This window comes from Rattus norvegicus, chromosome 4 (assembly GCF_021556685.1).
Source record: "Rattus norvegicus strain SHRSP/BbbUtx chromosome 4, alternate assembly SHRSP_T2T, whole genome shotgun sequence".
Lineage (NCBI taxonomy): Eukaryota > Metazoa > Chordata > Mammalia > Rodentia > Muridae > Rattus > Rattus norvegicus.
This window is the reverse complement of record NC_141537.1, coordinates 104,053,768-104,069,556: the sequence shown is the minus strand read 5'-3', so window position 1 is coordinate 104,069,556 and position 15,789 is coordinate 104,053,768. Positions and strand designations below refer to the sequence as shown.

General features: G+C 45.1%; 1 protein-coding gene across 1 annotated transcript; it reads left to right on the top strand.

Annotated features, from left to right (window-relative positions):
* Positions 1-8,250: 8,250 nt before the first annotated feature.
* Spmip9 (sperm microtubule inner protein 9) lies at positions 8,251-15,490 on the top strand. The gene is made up of 4 exons (NM_001109240.1): positions 8,251-8,331; positions 9,536-9,572; positions 11,809-11,901; positions 14,880-15,490. Exons 2-4 carry the CDS (start codon positions 9,546-9,548, stop codon positions 15,297-15,299), a joined length of 540 nt encoding a protein of 179 aa, NP_001102710.1. The 5' UTR covers positions 8,251-8,331; positions 9,536-9,545; the 3' UTR covers positions 15,300-15,490.
* The last annotated feature ends 299 nt before the right edge of the window (positions 15,491-15,789 follow it).

Genomic DNA, 15,789 nt, shown 5'->3' with positions numbered 1-15,789 from the left:
TGGTGAATATGTAGTTAATTGACTTTAACCCTCAAGATTTTACTGAGAAGGGAAAGCCCAAGGTTTGCCTGTCTAAGTGACTTGTTATAAACAAACACAAATAGCACAAAGAGAGTAGGAATCTCTGAGAGAGAATGACCAAATTTACACACATTCATATATGAGTACACGTATTTAAAATCTGAGACACACAGTGGTAATGAAATGAATAAGTAAAGGATATGCGTGCGTGTGTGTGTGTGCGCGCGTGTGTGTGTGTTCTTTCTTCCTTCCCTTCCTCTTCTTTTTCTTCCTTCTCTCCCTCCTCTTCCTCCTCCTCTCCTCTCCCTCCTTTTCCTTTTCCTCCTTTCTTGTTTTCTTGAGATGGGGGTTTCTCTGTGCAGCCCTGACTGTCCTGGAACTTGTTCTGTAGATCAGGCTGGCCTCCTCCATCCTCCTGCCTCTGCCTACTGAGTGCTGGGACTAAAAGTGAGCCCCACCACACCCAGTTTATTTTCTTTATATTACTGTCCCTTCTTTGGCATTAGGTTTGATAGTGGTGAAATAGAGAGAGGATACCATTTAAGGCCAACCCCTAGTTATTTCTTATTCTTGCTCTTCCTCATCTTTGTTTTTTGTAAGCCAGACTGTCCTGGAGCTCCCTAAGTGGCCCAGGACATTGAACTCTGCGACCTACCCACCTTTGACTCCCAGGCACGTCTAATTATTTAACGCCCCTGGCTCTTGTAATTATTTTGCCTTCTGGTTTAGTAGAAAAGACCTAGGATTTCCTGGCTGCTTGTCCAAATACTTCATCCAGAGAGGAAGTAAGACATAATGATATTCTGAAAGGCGGGACCATGGCAAACACCACCCAGGCTGCTATCTGCTGATTGTCGACTTGAGTGTACAGAAGCACTCCTGCAAAATCTCATTTAAAATGTTGAATTACCACAGGGCACAGGGATGCATGGCTTTAATCCCAGCACTTAGAAGACAGAGGCAGATGTATCTCTTTTTTTTTTTTTTCTTTTTTTTTCTTTTTTTTTTTTTTTCCGGAGCTGGGGACCGAACCCAGGGCCTTGCGGTTGCTAGGCAAGCGCTCTACCACTGAGCCAAATCCCCAACCCGCAGATGTATCTCTTGAATTTGAGGCCAGACTGGTCTTCAGAAGGAATTCCAGTACAGGGCTACACACAAAAACCCTTTCTCGGGGGTGGGGTGGGGGTGGGGAGTTAATTTCCACGTTTCACCCTAGTCAATCCCATCAGATTTTGGTCTGGAGAATCTGGGATGGCCAAGGCAGTCTACATTCACTGCCATCACTTGAGGAGCACTGACCATATGTTAAGATCCTCACTGCCAGCATTTCCGTGACTTTTCCTCAGCCTCCCGTTGTCAGCTCTGTGCTCTGAGGTGCAAGCAGGCCGGCTGACCCTAAAGTGACTGGCTGGTCTGTCAACGCCACTCCGGGGGAAGATGCTCTTCTACCTTATTCCAATGTGATGGCATAAAGGGAGATGCTCTCCGAGATTACACGTCCACAGCCAGGTCGAGCACGCAGAGAATGAAGGTGTGACTTACGGACCACCTTACCCTTTCAACATCTAAATGGCCTGACCCAGCACTGACCCTGGACACATGGCCCAAAAAGCATTTGAAAGAATTTAGGAAAGTTGACAAAGGAACCAGGGGGCAAAATAGGCTCAGCTAACGCCGTAGTCATGGTTGGGCTAAGTCAGGTCTCCCAGAAGCAGTGAGCTTTCAGCTCTTTGCAGCATATACTCCTTCCCCTTATCTCTACCATCAGTAGCAGCCATGGGATTCTGCTGACCACCCACAGGACACATCCTACTCTAATTATGGGATAGAGATGCTGACAGCAATCATTTCCCCCTTTCATTTCCAAGCTTTTAGGCAGGAAGACCTCATCCATCTATCCTCAAGGATATCAAAAGTATATTTTAAGATCTTCACAAGGTGATTTTTCTTCCTCTCATGGGCCTGGGCATCTTTCCATAGCAACCCTTCTGATGAACTATTTTATTTCCCTTAACTATCACTAATGTTTTATAATGTGTGTGCATCTAAATTAGTATCAGTTTCTGTAAAAGTAGATTTAAGGACATACAGGTTTTGTGATTTCAAGCCATAATGAACCATATCATACCTCTCTTTGCATGGAGGATCAGTTGTTGGTATAAGACAACATATAGAGAGGCAATTGCTAGATCAAAGACTAGAGCCCTTAGCATTTGGAGCAAGTACCTCCCATCTCCTTCAAAGGTTATGACCGTTAAGACACCTTACAATATTGTATGAAGAAGCAACAGCTTCTTCATTTCAAGACTGGAAACTATAGATCAGGAAGCAGGAGTAACTCAGATTGGATTTTTTTTTTACAGGAAATTTTATTTAGCCCAAGTTGACCTGGAGCTCACTTTATAGCTGAGACTGTCCTTATCCTGATCCTCCTGCCTCTATCTCCCAAGTGCTGGTGTTAAAAGCATGCACCACCATGCCTAGCTTCTATGATTGGATAGGTTTTTAAATTTTTATTTCATTATTAATAAAATATTGTTTTATATATTTGTGTGTGTGTGTGTGTGTGTGTGTGTGTGTGTGTGTGTGTGTGTGTGTGTGAAGTATTCATTCACATGTTCACATGTGTGGTCAGAGAACAACTTTCAAAGTTAGTTCTCCTATCATAGGAGTTCTGGGTGTCAAACTCAGGTTGTCAGGCTTGGCAGTGAGCCTTTGCCCAGAGTCACCTTACTGGCCCTGTAATTGGATATCTTTTTTTTTTTTTTTTACATTTTTTTTTCGGAGCTGGGGACCGAACCCAGGGCCTTGTGCTTGCTAGGCAAGTGCTCTACCACTGAGCTAAATCCCCAACCCCTGTAATTGGATATCTTAATAATGAAACTGATAACAGGAAAAATAAGTTAAACCTATGGACACAGCAGTCTCTGTCAGTAGAATAGGAAGGTAGTTGATTCATTTGTGTATCTTTCTTAAACAATGTCCACGTTAGGCAAGAGAGATGGCTCAGTGGTTAAGAGCATTTGTTACACTTGCAAAGGACCCAGGTTTGAGTCACAGCACCCTATTTGGTGGCTCAAAACCATCTTTAACACCAATTAAAGGGGAATCTGACACACTCTTCTGAACTCTTCAGGCACAGGCACACAACGCAGTACACATACATACATGCAGGCAAAATGCTCATACACATAAAATAAAATAAATACATCTTTAAAAACCTTTAGTGTGGGCTGGAGAGATGGCTCAGAGGTTAAGAGCACTGTCTGCTCTTCCAGAGGTCCTGAGTTCAATTCCCAGCAACCACATGGTGGCTCACAACCATCTACAATCAGGTCTGGTGCCCTCTTCTGGCCTGCAGGCATACATGCAGGCAGAAAGCTGTGTGATGTATACATAATAAATAAATAAATGTTTTAAAAAAGAAAAACCTTCAGTGCTCAAGGGCTGTAGAAATGACCCAGTGGTTAAGAGCACTGACTGCTCCTCTAGAAGACCTGGCTTCAATTCCCAGCATCCACATGGCAGCTCACAACTGTCTATAACTGCAGTTGCCGGCGGTCCATGATACCAGGCATGCATGTGGTACATGTGTGCATGCATGCAGGCAAACACTCATGCACATAAAATAAAATAAATAAATCTTAAAACATTAGTGACCATGTTTCCTTTATGTCGAGACATACTAGTGATGGAGTAGTTTAATTACTTTGCAATCCTGAGCATTGAAGACCTCATGCACACCAAGAACTCTACCACTGAACTACATCCCTCAGCACTCTTTTTTCTCTCTCGTCATTTTTCTTTTTATTTTAAGACAGACTTGTCCTCATTGTGTGGCCCAAACTGTCCATGAACCTGTGATCCTCCTGCCTCAGTCTCTGGTAGCTGGGATCACAGGTTTGGTTTTGATACACAAACTCCATTAGGTTATGCTCAAGAAAAAAGTATATAGCTCAACTGTAGATGTCAAGTGAGGCTGAGCGCACTATCTGCTGTGGTAAATTCCATCTGACTAGGCTCAGCGGTGCCCAGCTAGCTGGTAATACATTATTTTAGGGGTTATCTCTGAAGGTGTATCAGGTAGAGCAGCATTGAGAGGGTTTCCCTTCCCGGAGGGGTGGGGTGGGTAGCACTGTCCAATCCATGTAAGGGTCCACACAGAGCAAAAAGAGAAAAGGCGGGCATGTACAACAGGTCTCTTGAGTTTTTGTTTATCTGTTTTGTGACAGTGTCTCACATAGACCAGGTGACTTCCACCTCGCTGTATAGCTAACAATGAACTTAAACTCCTCCTGCTTCTGCCTCCTCTGTATGTGCCAGAACAAGAAGCAAGTGTCACCACCCTGTACTGTGTGTAAGAAAGTTCCTATACAGATTTTTGAGGCCAGTGAGGTGGCTTGGCCTTAACTGACTGAGCCATCTTGCTATGTATGTATGTATGTATGTATGTATGTATGTATGTATGTATGTATGTACCTATCTATCTACCTTTATCTATTTATCATCTATCTATTAATCTATCTAATCTATTAATCTACCTCTATCTATCTATCTATCTATCTATCTATCTATCTATCTATCTATCTGTGACAGAATCTCTGTACATAGCCCTGGCTGTCCTGGAACTCACTATGTTTCAGAGACCTGCTCGATTCTGTATGCTTCTTAAGTGCCAGGAATAAAGGCATGCACTAACCACACTTGACTCAGTTTGTGAGCCTTAAATAAACTTTATTATAGCTATTATTCCCATTTTTCTATTTAATTGTGCTGTCTGTAACAGTCCATGGTGCCTAATTTATAGATGACACTTTTATCAAAGGCATGTCCTGCAAAAGGGGAACTGCAGCTAGGGTGTGATGCTCAGCAGTACCTTTGGAATGTACCTGTTAGACATTTTACTGAACAATGAAGTGAGAGGTCCCGAGTTCTTAGGCCTCTTTAATACTTGCGGAGACTCAAAAAAAAAAAAAATACTTGCGGAGACTCGACAGTCTTTTTTCCTGCGAAGTGAACCTCCTTCCACCTGCCTTCCGTTGTCCAAGCACCTGGAAGACTCTGGGGCCTCTGCTCCCTCATCTGTGAACAGCAGGGGGCGACAGCGACGACGCGGTTTCCTGTTTCAGACCTAAGAATCCAGAGTTGCTAGAGAAGCGTCTTCAGTGTAGATTATTCTACATTTGGCGACAAAGAAAGGAGAGGACAGATAGCAGGCCAATAATCATGAATCCAGGCAACTGTGAAATTCAGGTCACTTGGCCTGGAGAAATCCAGACCTTCAGGGACCCTCAGGGGATATGCATCAGGACTGGGAAAGGACAGAGCCTGTGTGCTCCTAGTGCAACAACATCGCATGGGGACAGATCGCTCTGAACGTACTCTGCCATTTCCAGAGCTGTCTCCTTGAAAGCTAACGACCCTCTGCTGTGAGAGAGCGCAACATCCTCACTAGATAGCGCATCCTAGAGATAAGGCAATCCCACCTGGATCTTAACCAGACCTCTTCCTCTTGCCCTGCTGGGCCCTGCATCTGCCTTACCTGGTTGTTTGTTCTCAAAGTGAGGGGGGCTTAATTTGTGCAGAGAGCCTGGGGACAAGGCCCTACTTTGGGAAAAGCCTGTTTGGTACCACGCCCCCTCCAGGATCTAGGAGAGGGCATTGTGCTTTGTAATGTGGCCTTGCTGTTTGTGTTTCTGGCGCTGGGGAAAGGCTGCTCCTAATTAAAGGCATAAATGCTTTAATCTCTGGCCTGGAGGCTTCCCATGGCGCATTAGCCCTGCTAGGGAGGAAGTGGGTTGTAATCCCTTTAATAGAAGCCTGGAGGAACTAGGGCTTCTAAGTTGGAGGAATTGCCTTCTGACCTAATGATATTAACAGACTGAATTTGCATAGACAGAAATTTGGGGGCTTGACTCTCCCTCTGAGGTACAGAGGTTGAAGCGGGATTCACACTAAGGAAAGCTTTGGGGGCATTCTGCAGCTCCTACAGCTTACTAGACTCGGAGTCCAGTAGGTGAATGCACACCACTTCTTTTGCTTGTCACAGCTAAATCTGTGAGTGTGTTTGGACAAGTGTTTTATCGATTTGGAGGTGACTATTCTCACTGGAGGAAAGGGGAAAGGACGAGCCTGAAGAACAAATGATGTTCCTGAGAACCTGAGTTGTTCCTGCTACCTGGGGTATTGGATCCTGTCCACAAAGGTCACCCCTCCCCTTCATTTTTGCAACCTTTTAAGTATTGTTTAATTTAGCACAACGACGTTTCTACAGTCTTATTGGCTACTAAATTTTTATTTAATATGTCTTGTCCTACACTACACATACACACTCAAGATGGAGTTTCTGGAAGCTGAGATGGGAGGACCCTTGGGGTCAGGATCAGCTTGTACAAAATGGGCAAGACAAACTTTGCTTTCTGGAGTATTTTTCCGTCCCTTGCAAATGTAGAAAGCATACATTTGAATGTCAATAAAGTATGTGATAATAAGCATCATGGGAAAAAAACATGTTTTGTGCGTTTGTTCTTGAGAAACATATAACTGGGTAGTGAGTGGTACTACACACCTTTAATCCCAGCACTTGGGAGGCAGAGGCAGGTGGAATTCTGTGAGTTTGAGGCCAGCCTGGTCTACAGAGAGTTCCATGATAGTCAATGCTACAAAGAGAAACCTTGTTCGAAAACGTGAGGAAATAAAGGGGGTTGGGGTGGGGGGACTCAGGTGATACAGCGTTTATCACACTAGCATGAGGACCTGAGTTCAGATCCTGCACGCCCACATACAAAAGCCTAGGCATTGGTGGAACACATCTGTGCTCTCAATGCTGTGGATGCAGAGAGGTGGATCCCTCCAGCTCACTGGCCAACTAGCCTACCCAAATTAGGTTCAGTGAGAGATCCTGGCTCAAGAGCTAAGGTGGGGAGTGATACTGACCTCTTAACTTCCACATGCATATAAGCATGTGCTCGTGCACGCACACACTCACTCAAATATATACCATACATGCACAAGGGGTGTGCTGTATTGCACTGTAAAAAGTTAAATTTAGTACAGTGTGATAGTTTGTGTGTAGTCTGTGGTAAGAAAGACTGAAGAACCCAGGCTTTCAGTCCCCAGTGAAGGACTCGCTGGAATGAAGTAACCTGCCCAGTTACTCATGCAGGCTGCTCTCCTAAGTGCCAAATAAAAAACAATCATTTCACCTCTGTGTCTCTGCATCTGGCAATGTCTGCTGCATTTGTCTTTTTGTGACTAGGTTTTGAACTTAGCCTGTTTTCAAGTTTCAGTCCCTCTGTAGCATGGGTCAGAACTTTCTTCCTTTGTGGCACTAACACCATTCAGTATGCCTGTCCATTTAGGTGACCCCTTTAGTTGCCAGTGGCCGATTAGGCATCATGAATTCTGCTGTCATGGGGAGTAGTATCCAGTACCTCTGCTTCTCTTACTCTAGGACTATGTGACTATAAGTGAATTTTCCAGATCACATGGCTCTTTCCCAAGTGGTTTTTTTTTTTTTTTTTTGGAGCTGGGGACCGAACCCAGGGCCTTGCGCTTCCTAGGTAAGCGCTCTACCACTGAGATAAATCCCCAGCCCAAGTGGTTTTAAAGCACTTATTTATAATCTGTATGTGCACGTGGAGGTCAGAGGGCAACTTTCCAGAGTTGGTTCTCTCCTTCCACCATGTAAATCCCAGGTTCAAACACAAGTAGTACCATTTAGGGGCAAGCATCTTTTGCTGCTGGGCCGTCTTGTGGGCCCCTGGGGTTACCTTTGGAGGTACCATCACCATCATTGCATGAGATTCTCAACAACACTTGCTACTTTCTGCTTTGGGCTTTTTGTTTGTTTGTTTTTAATTAGCTTTACTAATATGAGTAAAAGAGAAAAGGCTTTTGACAAATAGGACGAGACAGGTTCTAAGGTGATAGAAACTTGCCAGGGCATGGGTTTAGTTAAAACCAGTTTGATGTCATCAGCCAACTGCCTGTCCTGGTAATGGTGTGATCTGTGGAGTACTGAAAGCATCTCTCCTCTGCCATCAGCCAGGTTTATTCTGGTCCAATTGGTCCAGATTTACTGAGACTCCAGGAGGGGTAAGCCAGGGACAGGGCAACTGACATGAGGACAGCTGAGTAGCTACCCACATCACAATGACCAGGGCTGATGACTAAAGCAGTTTCAATTGTGTAGGTCAAGGCTGGTCACAGGGGTGATTAGTTATCAAGACAGTGCCAACAGGACTCTCCATACAGCTGAGACACCTGGGGTTGAAAGGGCAGGAACACTGTGTCTTGCCAAAAGAAAAGGTAGGCTCTGAACTAAAGTGAGATCCTGTTTGTATTCAGAAAGGAGGAAACATGGAATATCAGTTGAGGTCTGGCCAGTACCACAGCCAGCTGACCCCCATGCACCTCCAGGCAGAGTAGTTCCTGGGAGTGAAATGAGGGAGCGATTGCTGGGGATATAGCTTAGTTAGTGGGGTGCTTATCTAGTATATGAGCTCTGAACTAAATTCCTAGCACCACCTAACCTAGACATGGTGGTGCACTTGTGCAGTTTGGTTTAGTTTTGTCTTTGAGACGAGGTCTCTCTATGTAGTCCTGGCTTGCCTAGAACTCACTATGTAGACCAGGCTTGACTTGAACTTGCAGAGATCCATTTGCTTTTTCCTCATCTGTGCTGGGACTAACGGTGTGTGGTACATGTTTGCAATCCCAGCAGTCAGGAGGTTGAGATACGAAAATCAGAAGTTTGAGGTAACTCTTAGCTACTAGCAGTTTTGAGGCCAGCCTGGGCTATATGAAACCCTGTCAGACAGGAGAGAGGTGGGGGAGGGGGGAGGACAGACAGAGAGACAGAGAGACAGAGACAGACAGAGAAAAGAGAGACAGAGATACAGACATACTCATGACATGGTTTCCCTGAAGATTTCAGGGTTGGTCATGAGGGACAGGGTTGGATCTTCATGTTCATCCTTTATCTGAGAATGCAGCCCAACTTTCTCTTGGACATCCTGCTTCTGAACTGTCGGAGCTCCAGACCTGGGCCTTGCCTCCTCCAGGCAGTGTGAGCCCTGATTCCCACAGGCGGGGAAGATCCCACTCTATGCACACCTTTGCAATTCAGCATCAGTGATGTATTAGAAGCGTGAAATGACCGTGCTGGGGGATTTACACCACAGGGATTGGTGGATACTGTGAAGTCATGGCTTCTGTTCCTTCATTATTAAACTTGCTTTGCTATTTGATGCTCTTATGAACAGATAGGTCTGATATTTTGAGTGAATTCTAATTCCTCTGAATCCTGTTCTAGTCCCTTTGTCTCAGGGAACCCCACACCCATCCCAGTGCCTCCGCTGGCCCCAGAGAATATCGAAAGTGGAATCTTAGGGAAGGTGGCGAGGGGATGGACTAAGAGGACCGGAACAGGCCTGCCTCCTTGCATAACTGTGGAAGCAATGGGATTGCCCCTGCTTGAGGCAGAGTAGTGCTAACTGACTTGTCTTTCTAGGTCCTTGGCCATGGCACATGTGGTGAAACCCCAAAAGGTGAGTGATGCAGGTTTCTGTCCCCCATAACAGTATCAGTATTAGGTATACAGCACCAGGGAAAGTTTTCACTCTTCTAGGGACTTATTTATTCATCATGAATTTATTAGGCACCCAAGGTGTATGAAGCATCAGCACTGGATTTCTGGGATAAAACTAAAACCTCATTAAGTTTGTTGCTATGGTGGCTGCTTTTGTTTTTTAAGTATGTTTATTTTTTTAATTTTTAATTTTTTTTAGACAAAGTCTCACTGTGCAGTCCTGAATGGCCTGAAACTTTATAATATTTTGCTACACTACTTTATTTTCCCAGTGGGTCATGTGCTTCCAAACACCCACCAAGAATCTTTGGGTTCTCAAATGAGAGACACACCCGCATTAGCTTATTTTTAATATCCCATCTAGCTCAAGGGCTGGGCACTTCTAATCCTCTGCCTGCTACCCTAGGCCCAATGACCACTTCCCCCAAATCTCACGTGGCTGGTTGGCTTTCTCTTCTGCAGCTTACGTCCGTCCGACCGTATCCCACGGTTTCGCCACGATTTCCCTCTCCTCTCCACTTGGTCCTAGCCTGCTCAACTCTAAGGTCCCGCCCCATCTCCCTTTGCCCAATCATTGGCCACTGGCATCTTTATTGATCCATTAAAAACACAATACCTTTAGCGTTTGGATTTGCAGATTCCCAGGTGAATCAAAACATTAGACCCAATCTCCAATGATGTCCTGCTATGTAGACCAGACAGATCTTCCTGACTCTGTCTCCTCGAGCGCTGGGATTAAAGGTATAAACCACCAAACCTGGCTAAATTATTTTTTGTTTTCTTTTTTTAATTTTATAAAAGATTTATTCATTTATTATATATAAGTACACTGTAGCTGTCTTCAGATACACCAGAAGAGGGCATCGGATCTCTTTACAGATGGTTGTGAGCCACCATGTGGTTGCTGGGAATTGAACTCAAGACCGCTGGAAGAGTAGTTGGGTGCTCTTAACCGCTGAGCCAGCTCTCCAGCCCCTTGTTTTCTTTAAAAAACAAAGATTGGCTTATTTTTATTGTGTGCGTGAGTGTGTTGCCTGTATGCATGTGTGTATGTGTGTCTGGTGCTCACGAAAGACAGGTGAGAGCATTGGATACCCTGAAGTTAGAGTTAAGCATACCTGTGAGCCTTTATATGGCTGCTAAGAACTGAGCCCAGGGCCTCTACAGGAGTAGCAAGGGCTCTTAACTGCTGAGCCACCATCTTTCATCCTCAGATTGCTTCTTCTTTAGTGATTTTTTGTTCATTTGTTCTTTGGAGTCAGTATTTTTTTTTCCTTTTTGGACAAGGTCTCTGTCCATAGTCCTGACTGTCCTGGAACTCACTATGCAGACCAGATCTACCTGCCTCTGTCCCCCAAGTGCTGGGAATAAAAAGGAGCTCCACCAGGTCTGACTAAGAGCCAGTATTTACCTTGCAAATGCTGATTCATAGGTGGGCACCACCACACACAGCTACTTCACTGAATTCCTCTGTAAAGATTTATTACTTTAAGTGTGTGTGTGTGTGTGTGTGTGTGTGTGTGTGTGCCCTCATATAGGTGCCGATCTCCCTAGAACTACAGGTGATTTTAAGCCGCCTTATGTGGCTTCTGGGAATTAAACTGTGGTCTCCTGGAAGAACATTTGCAAAGTGTATTACTGAAGCAGAGGGGAAAGGAAGGAGGTCTTCAGTCCTGAAAGCTAGGGCATAAGGGGGTGGGAGACTGATTGGGAAAAGTGACATTCAACAGGGATCTTGGGAGATGCGTTGGAGTTGGCTTGTTGGCAAGGAGAACAGTCTTTGTTTTCCTTGGGCAGAAGGAGCATGTGCCAGGCTCCTGTGATGGTGGGAAGATGAATGGGACACAGAAGAAGGGAGGAGGGTGGTAAGGGACAGAAGCCAGATTGCACAAACTCCTGATGTCATAAGAAGTCCTGCAACATGGGGGCTGGAGAGATGGCTCAGTGGTCAGAGCACTGACTGCTCTTCCAGAGGTCCTGAGTTCAAATCCCAGCAACCACATGGTGGCTCACAACCATCTGTAATGGGATCTGATGCCCTCTTCTGGTGTGTGTGAAGACAGCTACAGTGTACTTATAATAAATACATCTTAAAAAAGAAAGAAAGAAAGAAAGAAAGAAAGAAGTCCTGCAACAGCTGTAATGGAACAATGGCAGGAACAGCCTCCTGTATCATTTTCTCACTTGTCTCCTAGTACCAAGTCGACCTAGATATGTACCAAAGCTCATACATGATCGACTTCAAGCCCTTCGGGAAGCACAAATACTCCAGAGTCACACCACAAGAGGTATGTGTTATGGAACATAATGCAGTGAGGGGGTGGTACCTTTGGCAGGCCCCATGCCAAGGTGTACCCCTAAGAAATTATTCCATGCAACAGATCTGGTGTAAAAGGGAGGGGAGAAGAGTGATGGCCTGGAGAAGGGATAGAGGCAGACAAGTGGGCATGTAGACAGACAGACAGACACACAGACAAGAGAGAGAAAGTCATGAGAGCAAGAGAGACAAGGCAGAAAGGGGGTACACACAGTACTGAGAGAGGGAACAGAGAGCTGGGGTGGCTGGTGGTGCTGTTATCTGCAGCACACTTCTGGCGCACCTGGAGGTAGCGGTAGGTGATGATGTAAGCAGTTGCTATGTGCCTGAGAGCAGCCCCGTGGAATTGCCTGTACACTAACAGAAAGAGCACCTGTAGGCCTGTTACCCACCCTACGATTCCCTGGAACAATATTTTAGACTACTTTATTTCATGTGTGCTTTGCCTGCATGTGTGTTTGTGTACTATATGCATGCAGGCCCACAGAAACCGGAAGAGGGTGTTGAATCCACTGGAGCCGGAGTTATAGATGGTTGTGAGCCACCATGCAATTGCTGGCAATTGAGCCCCAGTCCTCAGCAAGTACAGCAAATTAATTTCATTTTAATGTGGACATTGTGGCTTTTAAAATAGCCAATGCCAGGGGGCTTCACTTAGAGCTTTTGCATGTTTGTTTGTGTGTTTGTGTGTGCGCACATTCACTCATGTATGTGATATTCCAAAATATACAGCACATGTTAAATAACACTGATAAAACCAACACTAATGTACCCATTGTTAAGCACTGCATGTGTATTCCTTCTCTTATTCCCATATTCTGAATGTTAGCTTAGCTATTCCCATGTGTTTGTAGAATTATTTTAAGATAAGGTCTCGGGCTGGAGAGATGGCTCAGCGGTTAAGAGCACCCAACTGCTCTTCCAGAGGTCATGAGTTCAATTCCCAGCAACCACATGGTGGCTCACAACCATCTGTAAAGAGATCCGATGCCCTCTTCTGGTGTATCTGAAGACAGCTACAGTGTACTTATATATAATAAATAAATAAATCTTTAAAAAAAAAAAAGATAAGGTCTCATGTGTTTAGCCTTAAGCTTGCTATACAGCCAAGGATTGCCTTGAACTTAAATTTCTGATACTCCTGCTTCTACTTCTTGAATACTGGGAAGATAGGCATGTGCACCAGGGCCAGTTTATGTGGTGCTGGAAATTGAACTCAAAACTTGGTAAGCACTCTGTCTATTGGCTATATGCCCATACTTAGCCCTCCTCCTCCTCTTTTGTTTTTTAAAAAACAGAATTCTTGATCTGAGGGGATAATTCATTTAATAATGTACTTGCTGCACAAGTGTGAGGACCTGAGTTTGATCCCTAAAACCCACATAAAAAGCCAGGCATAATAGCATGTCTTATCATCCCAGTGCTAGGGAAAGACAAGCAGGTCCCTGGAACTTACTGGCTATGCAGTCTAGCGTGATAGGCACCATGAGAGTCTCTGTCTCAAAGGATAAGGTGGATAGTTCCTTAGAAATAATATATGAAGTTGATCTCTGGCATCCACATGTATGTACAGATATGCACATGACCATCCCCTCCCAGCACACACACACACACACACACACACACACACACACACACACACACGCACACACACACGCACGCACAGGCACAAACACAATAAAGATAAAATATACTATGTAGTGAAAAACAATGGGGTATGCGTGCTGGCCTGCATGCGTGTATGTGTACTATGTACATGTCTGGTGCCCACAAAGGCCAAGAGAGGGGCATCAGATGATTTGGTATTGGAGTTACTTGGTTTTAAGATGCCTTGTAGGTGCTTGGAACCAAACTCCAGTTCTTTGCAAGAGCAGCAAGTGCTCATGACGACTGAACCATCTCTGCAGCCCTATTATTGTATAAAGTTTGGAAAGTGCCCTTCTGTGGCTGTCACTCTTGCTACGCATTGTAGAGCTATCACCTTTTCTGTACAGTATGGCAGCCTACGAACTTGCTACCATGTGGGTGTTCTTTCCCTTGATGGACACTTGAGTTATTTTGTTCCTTCAGTGAAAAGGAGGCATATTCTAAGGTGTATGAGTTTCTTATGACAGGAGCGGGATTGATATTTCTCAAGTGTTAGGGCATCACAGTTTCCCTTACAGTTACTCCAGGTCAAACTATTGCCAGCCGTGGTGGCCATGTTGACACTGCGATCTTGCTCAGCTTGAAACATTTTCCAAATTTGGCCAGTGTAGAATTCTTTGGTCTGTGGCCATGGCTTTCCTTTTTAACATTTGTTTTGTTTTTCAAGACAAGGCTTTTCTCTTTGTGTAGCCTCTGCTATTCTGCTATGCTGGAACTAGACCAGGCTGGCCTAGAATTCACTACCTCTGCCCACCAAGTGCTGGGATTAAAAGCGTGTACCACCATGACCTGGCTTTTTCTGGGGTGGGGTGGGGGGTTATGTATGTGCCATGATGCCCATCCCCACATGCACACACTGCATAACTGCACAAATGCACAGCTACACACATGCACATATTATTATAGTATATAATATGTACACACTATTTCTCTCTCTCCTTTCTGTCATGTTACACAGCAAATATTATTTAAAAAAAATCAAAACTGAACCTAACTTAGAAAATTTTTTTCATGTCTGGGTGTTTTGCTTATATATATGTCTATGTATCTCATGTGTGCCTGATGCCCATGGAGGCCATAGAGGTATCAGATCCTCTGGAACTGAAGTTACAGATGGTTGTGAGTGACCATAGGTTCTGGGAACCAGACCTGGATCCTCTGTAGGAGCAACCGGTGTTCTCAATCTTCAAGTCCTCTCTCTAGGCCCGAATTAACATTTTCTAAAGTAGTGTGGATTTTGTCTGGAATGTTCTGAGGGACTCTGCCTCAGCGGCCTTTTCAGTCTTCTCTGTGTTTCTACAGCAGGCCAAGCTTGACGCTCAGCTCCAAAGCAAAGAGTTTTACCGGCCCAAGCCCAGCCCCAACCCCAAACTGGAGGATGGGTATCCTGCTTTCAAAAGAGTCCACATGACTGCCCTAGACTTGGGAGTTCCTGGCTTCTTCCCGCCACGAGACTCAACGGCTAAGAAGGATGATGGCAGGTTTACCACCACCTGCCATTACGCGTACCCAGCTTCCCTGGCTCTGTACCTGTCGCAGTACGACCCCTACTGGCTCCACCAGAGGGCAGATTTCCCGTGCCTCATGGAACCAGAGCGGCAGCCTGCTCCAGAAGTGGGCAAAGGCTACCTTCTACTCCCTGGCTGTCCCTGTGATCATCACCAGAAGGTCAAGGTCCCCATCTTGAATAGGTGGGGCCCCTTGATGCCGTTTTACCAGTAGAAGTGCGAGAATACCCGCTGTCTCAATGTATGAAGGAATTCCATGCCGATGCTCACAGAGAAGGCTCCCAAAAAATAAACCGGGAAGATGTTCCTTTTGCCAAGGGGTATTGCTTCATCATAATCCGGGTCTCATCTCAGTGCAAAAGGAGGGAAGGAAGGAGGGAAAATCGGTTTGTGTGCTGAATCGAAATTGGTATTTCATTTTTATTTTTTCTATATTTTGGGGAGTGTATAAAATGTACGTGTATGTGTGTGAGTGGTGGCATATGATCACAAGTGGTGGAGGTCAGAGGGCAATCTCAGTCCTCTTAAGATATGGTCTCTTCTGTTGGGTGCTATTGCTTACCCCAGGCAAACTGGTCACTAGCTTAGGGCGTAGGGGTATGGGGGAGGATGGGGAGAGGTGTGTGTCCTGCCTTTGCTTCCCATCTGGCTGTAGGAGCACTGGAATTAAAGATGTGCTATTGCACCTAGCTTTACATATGTTC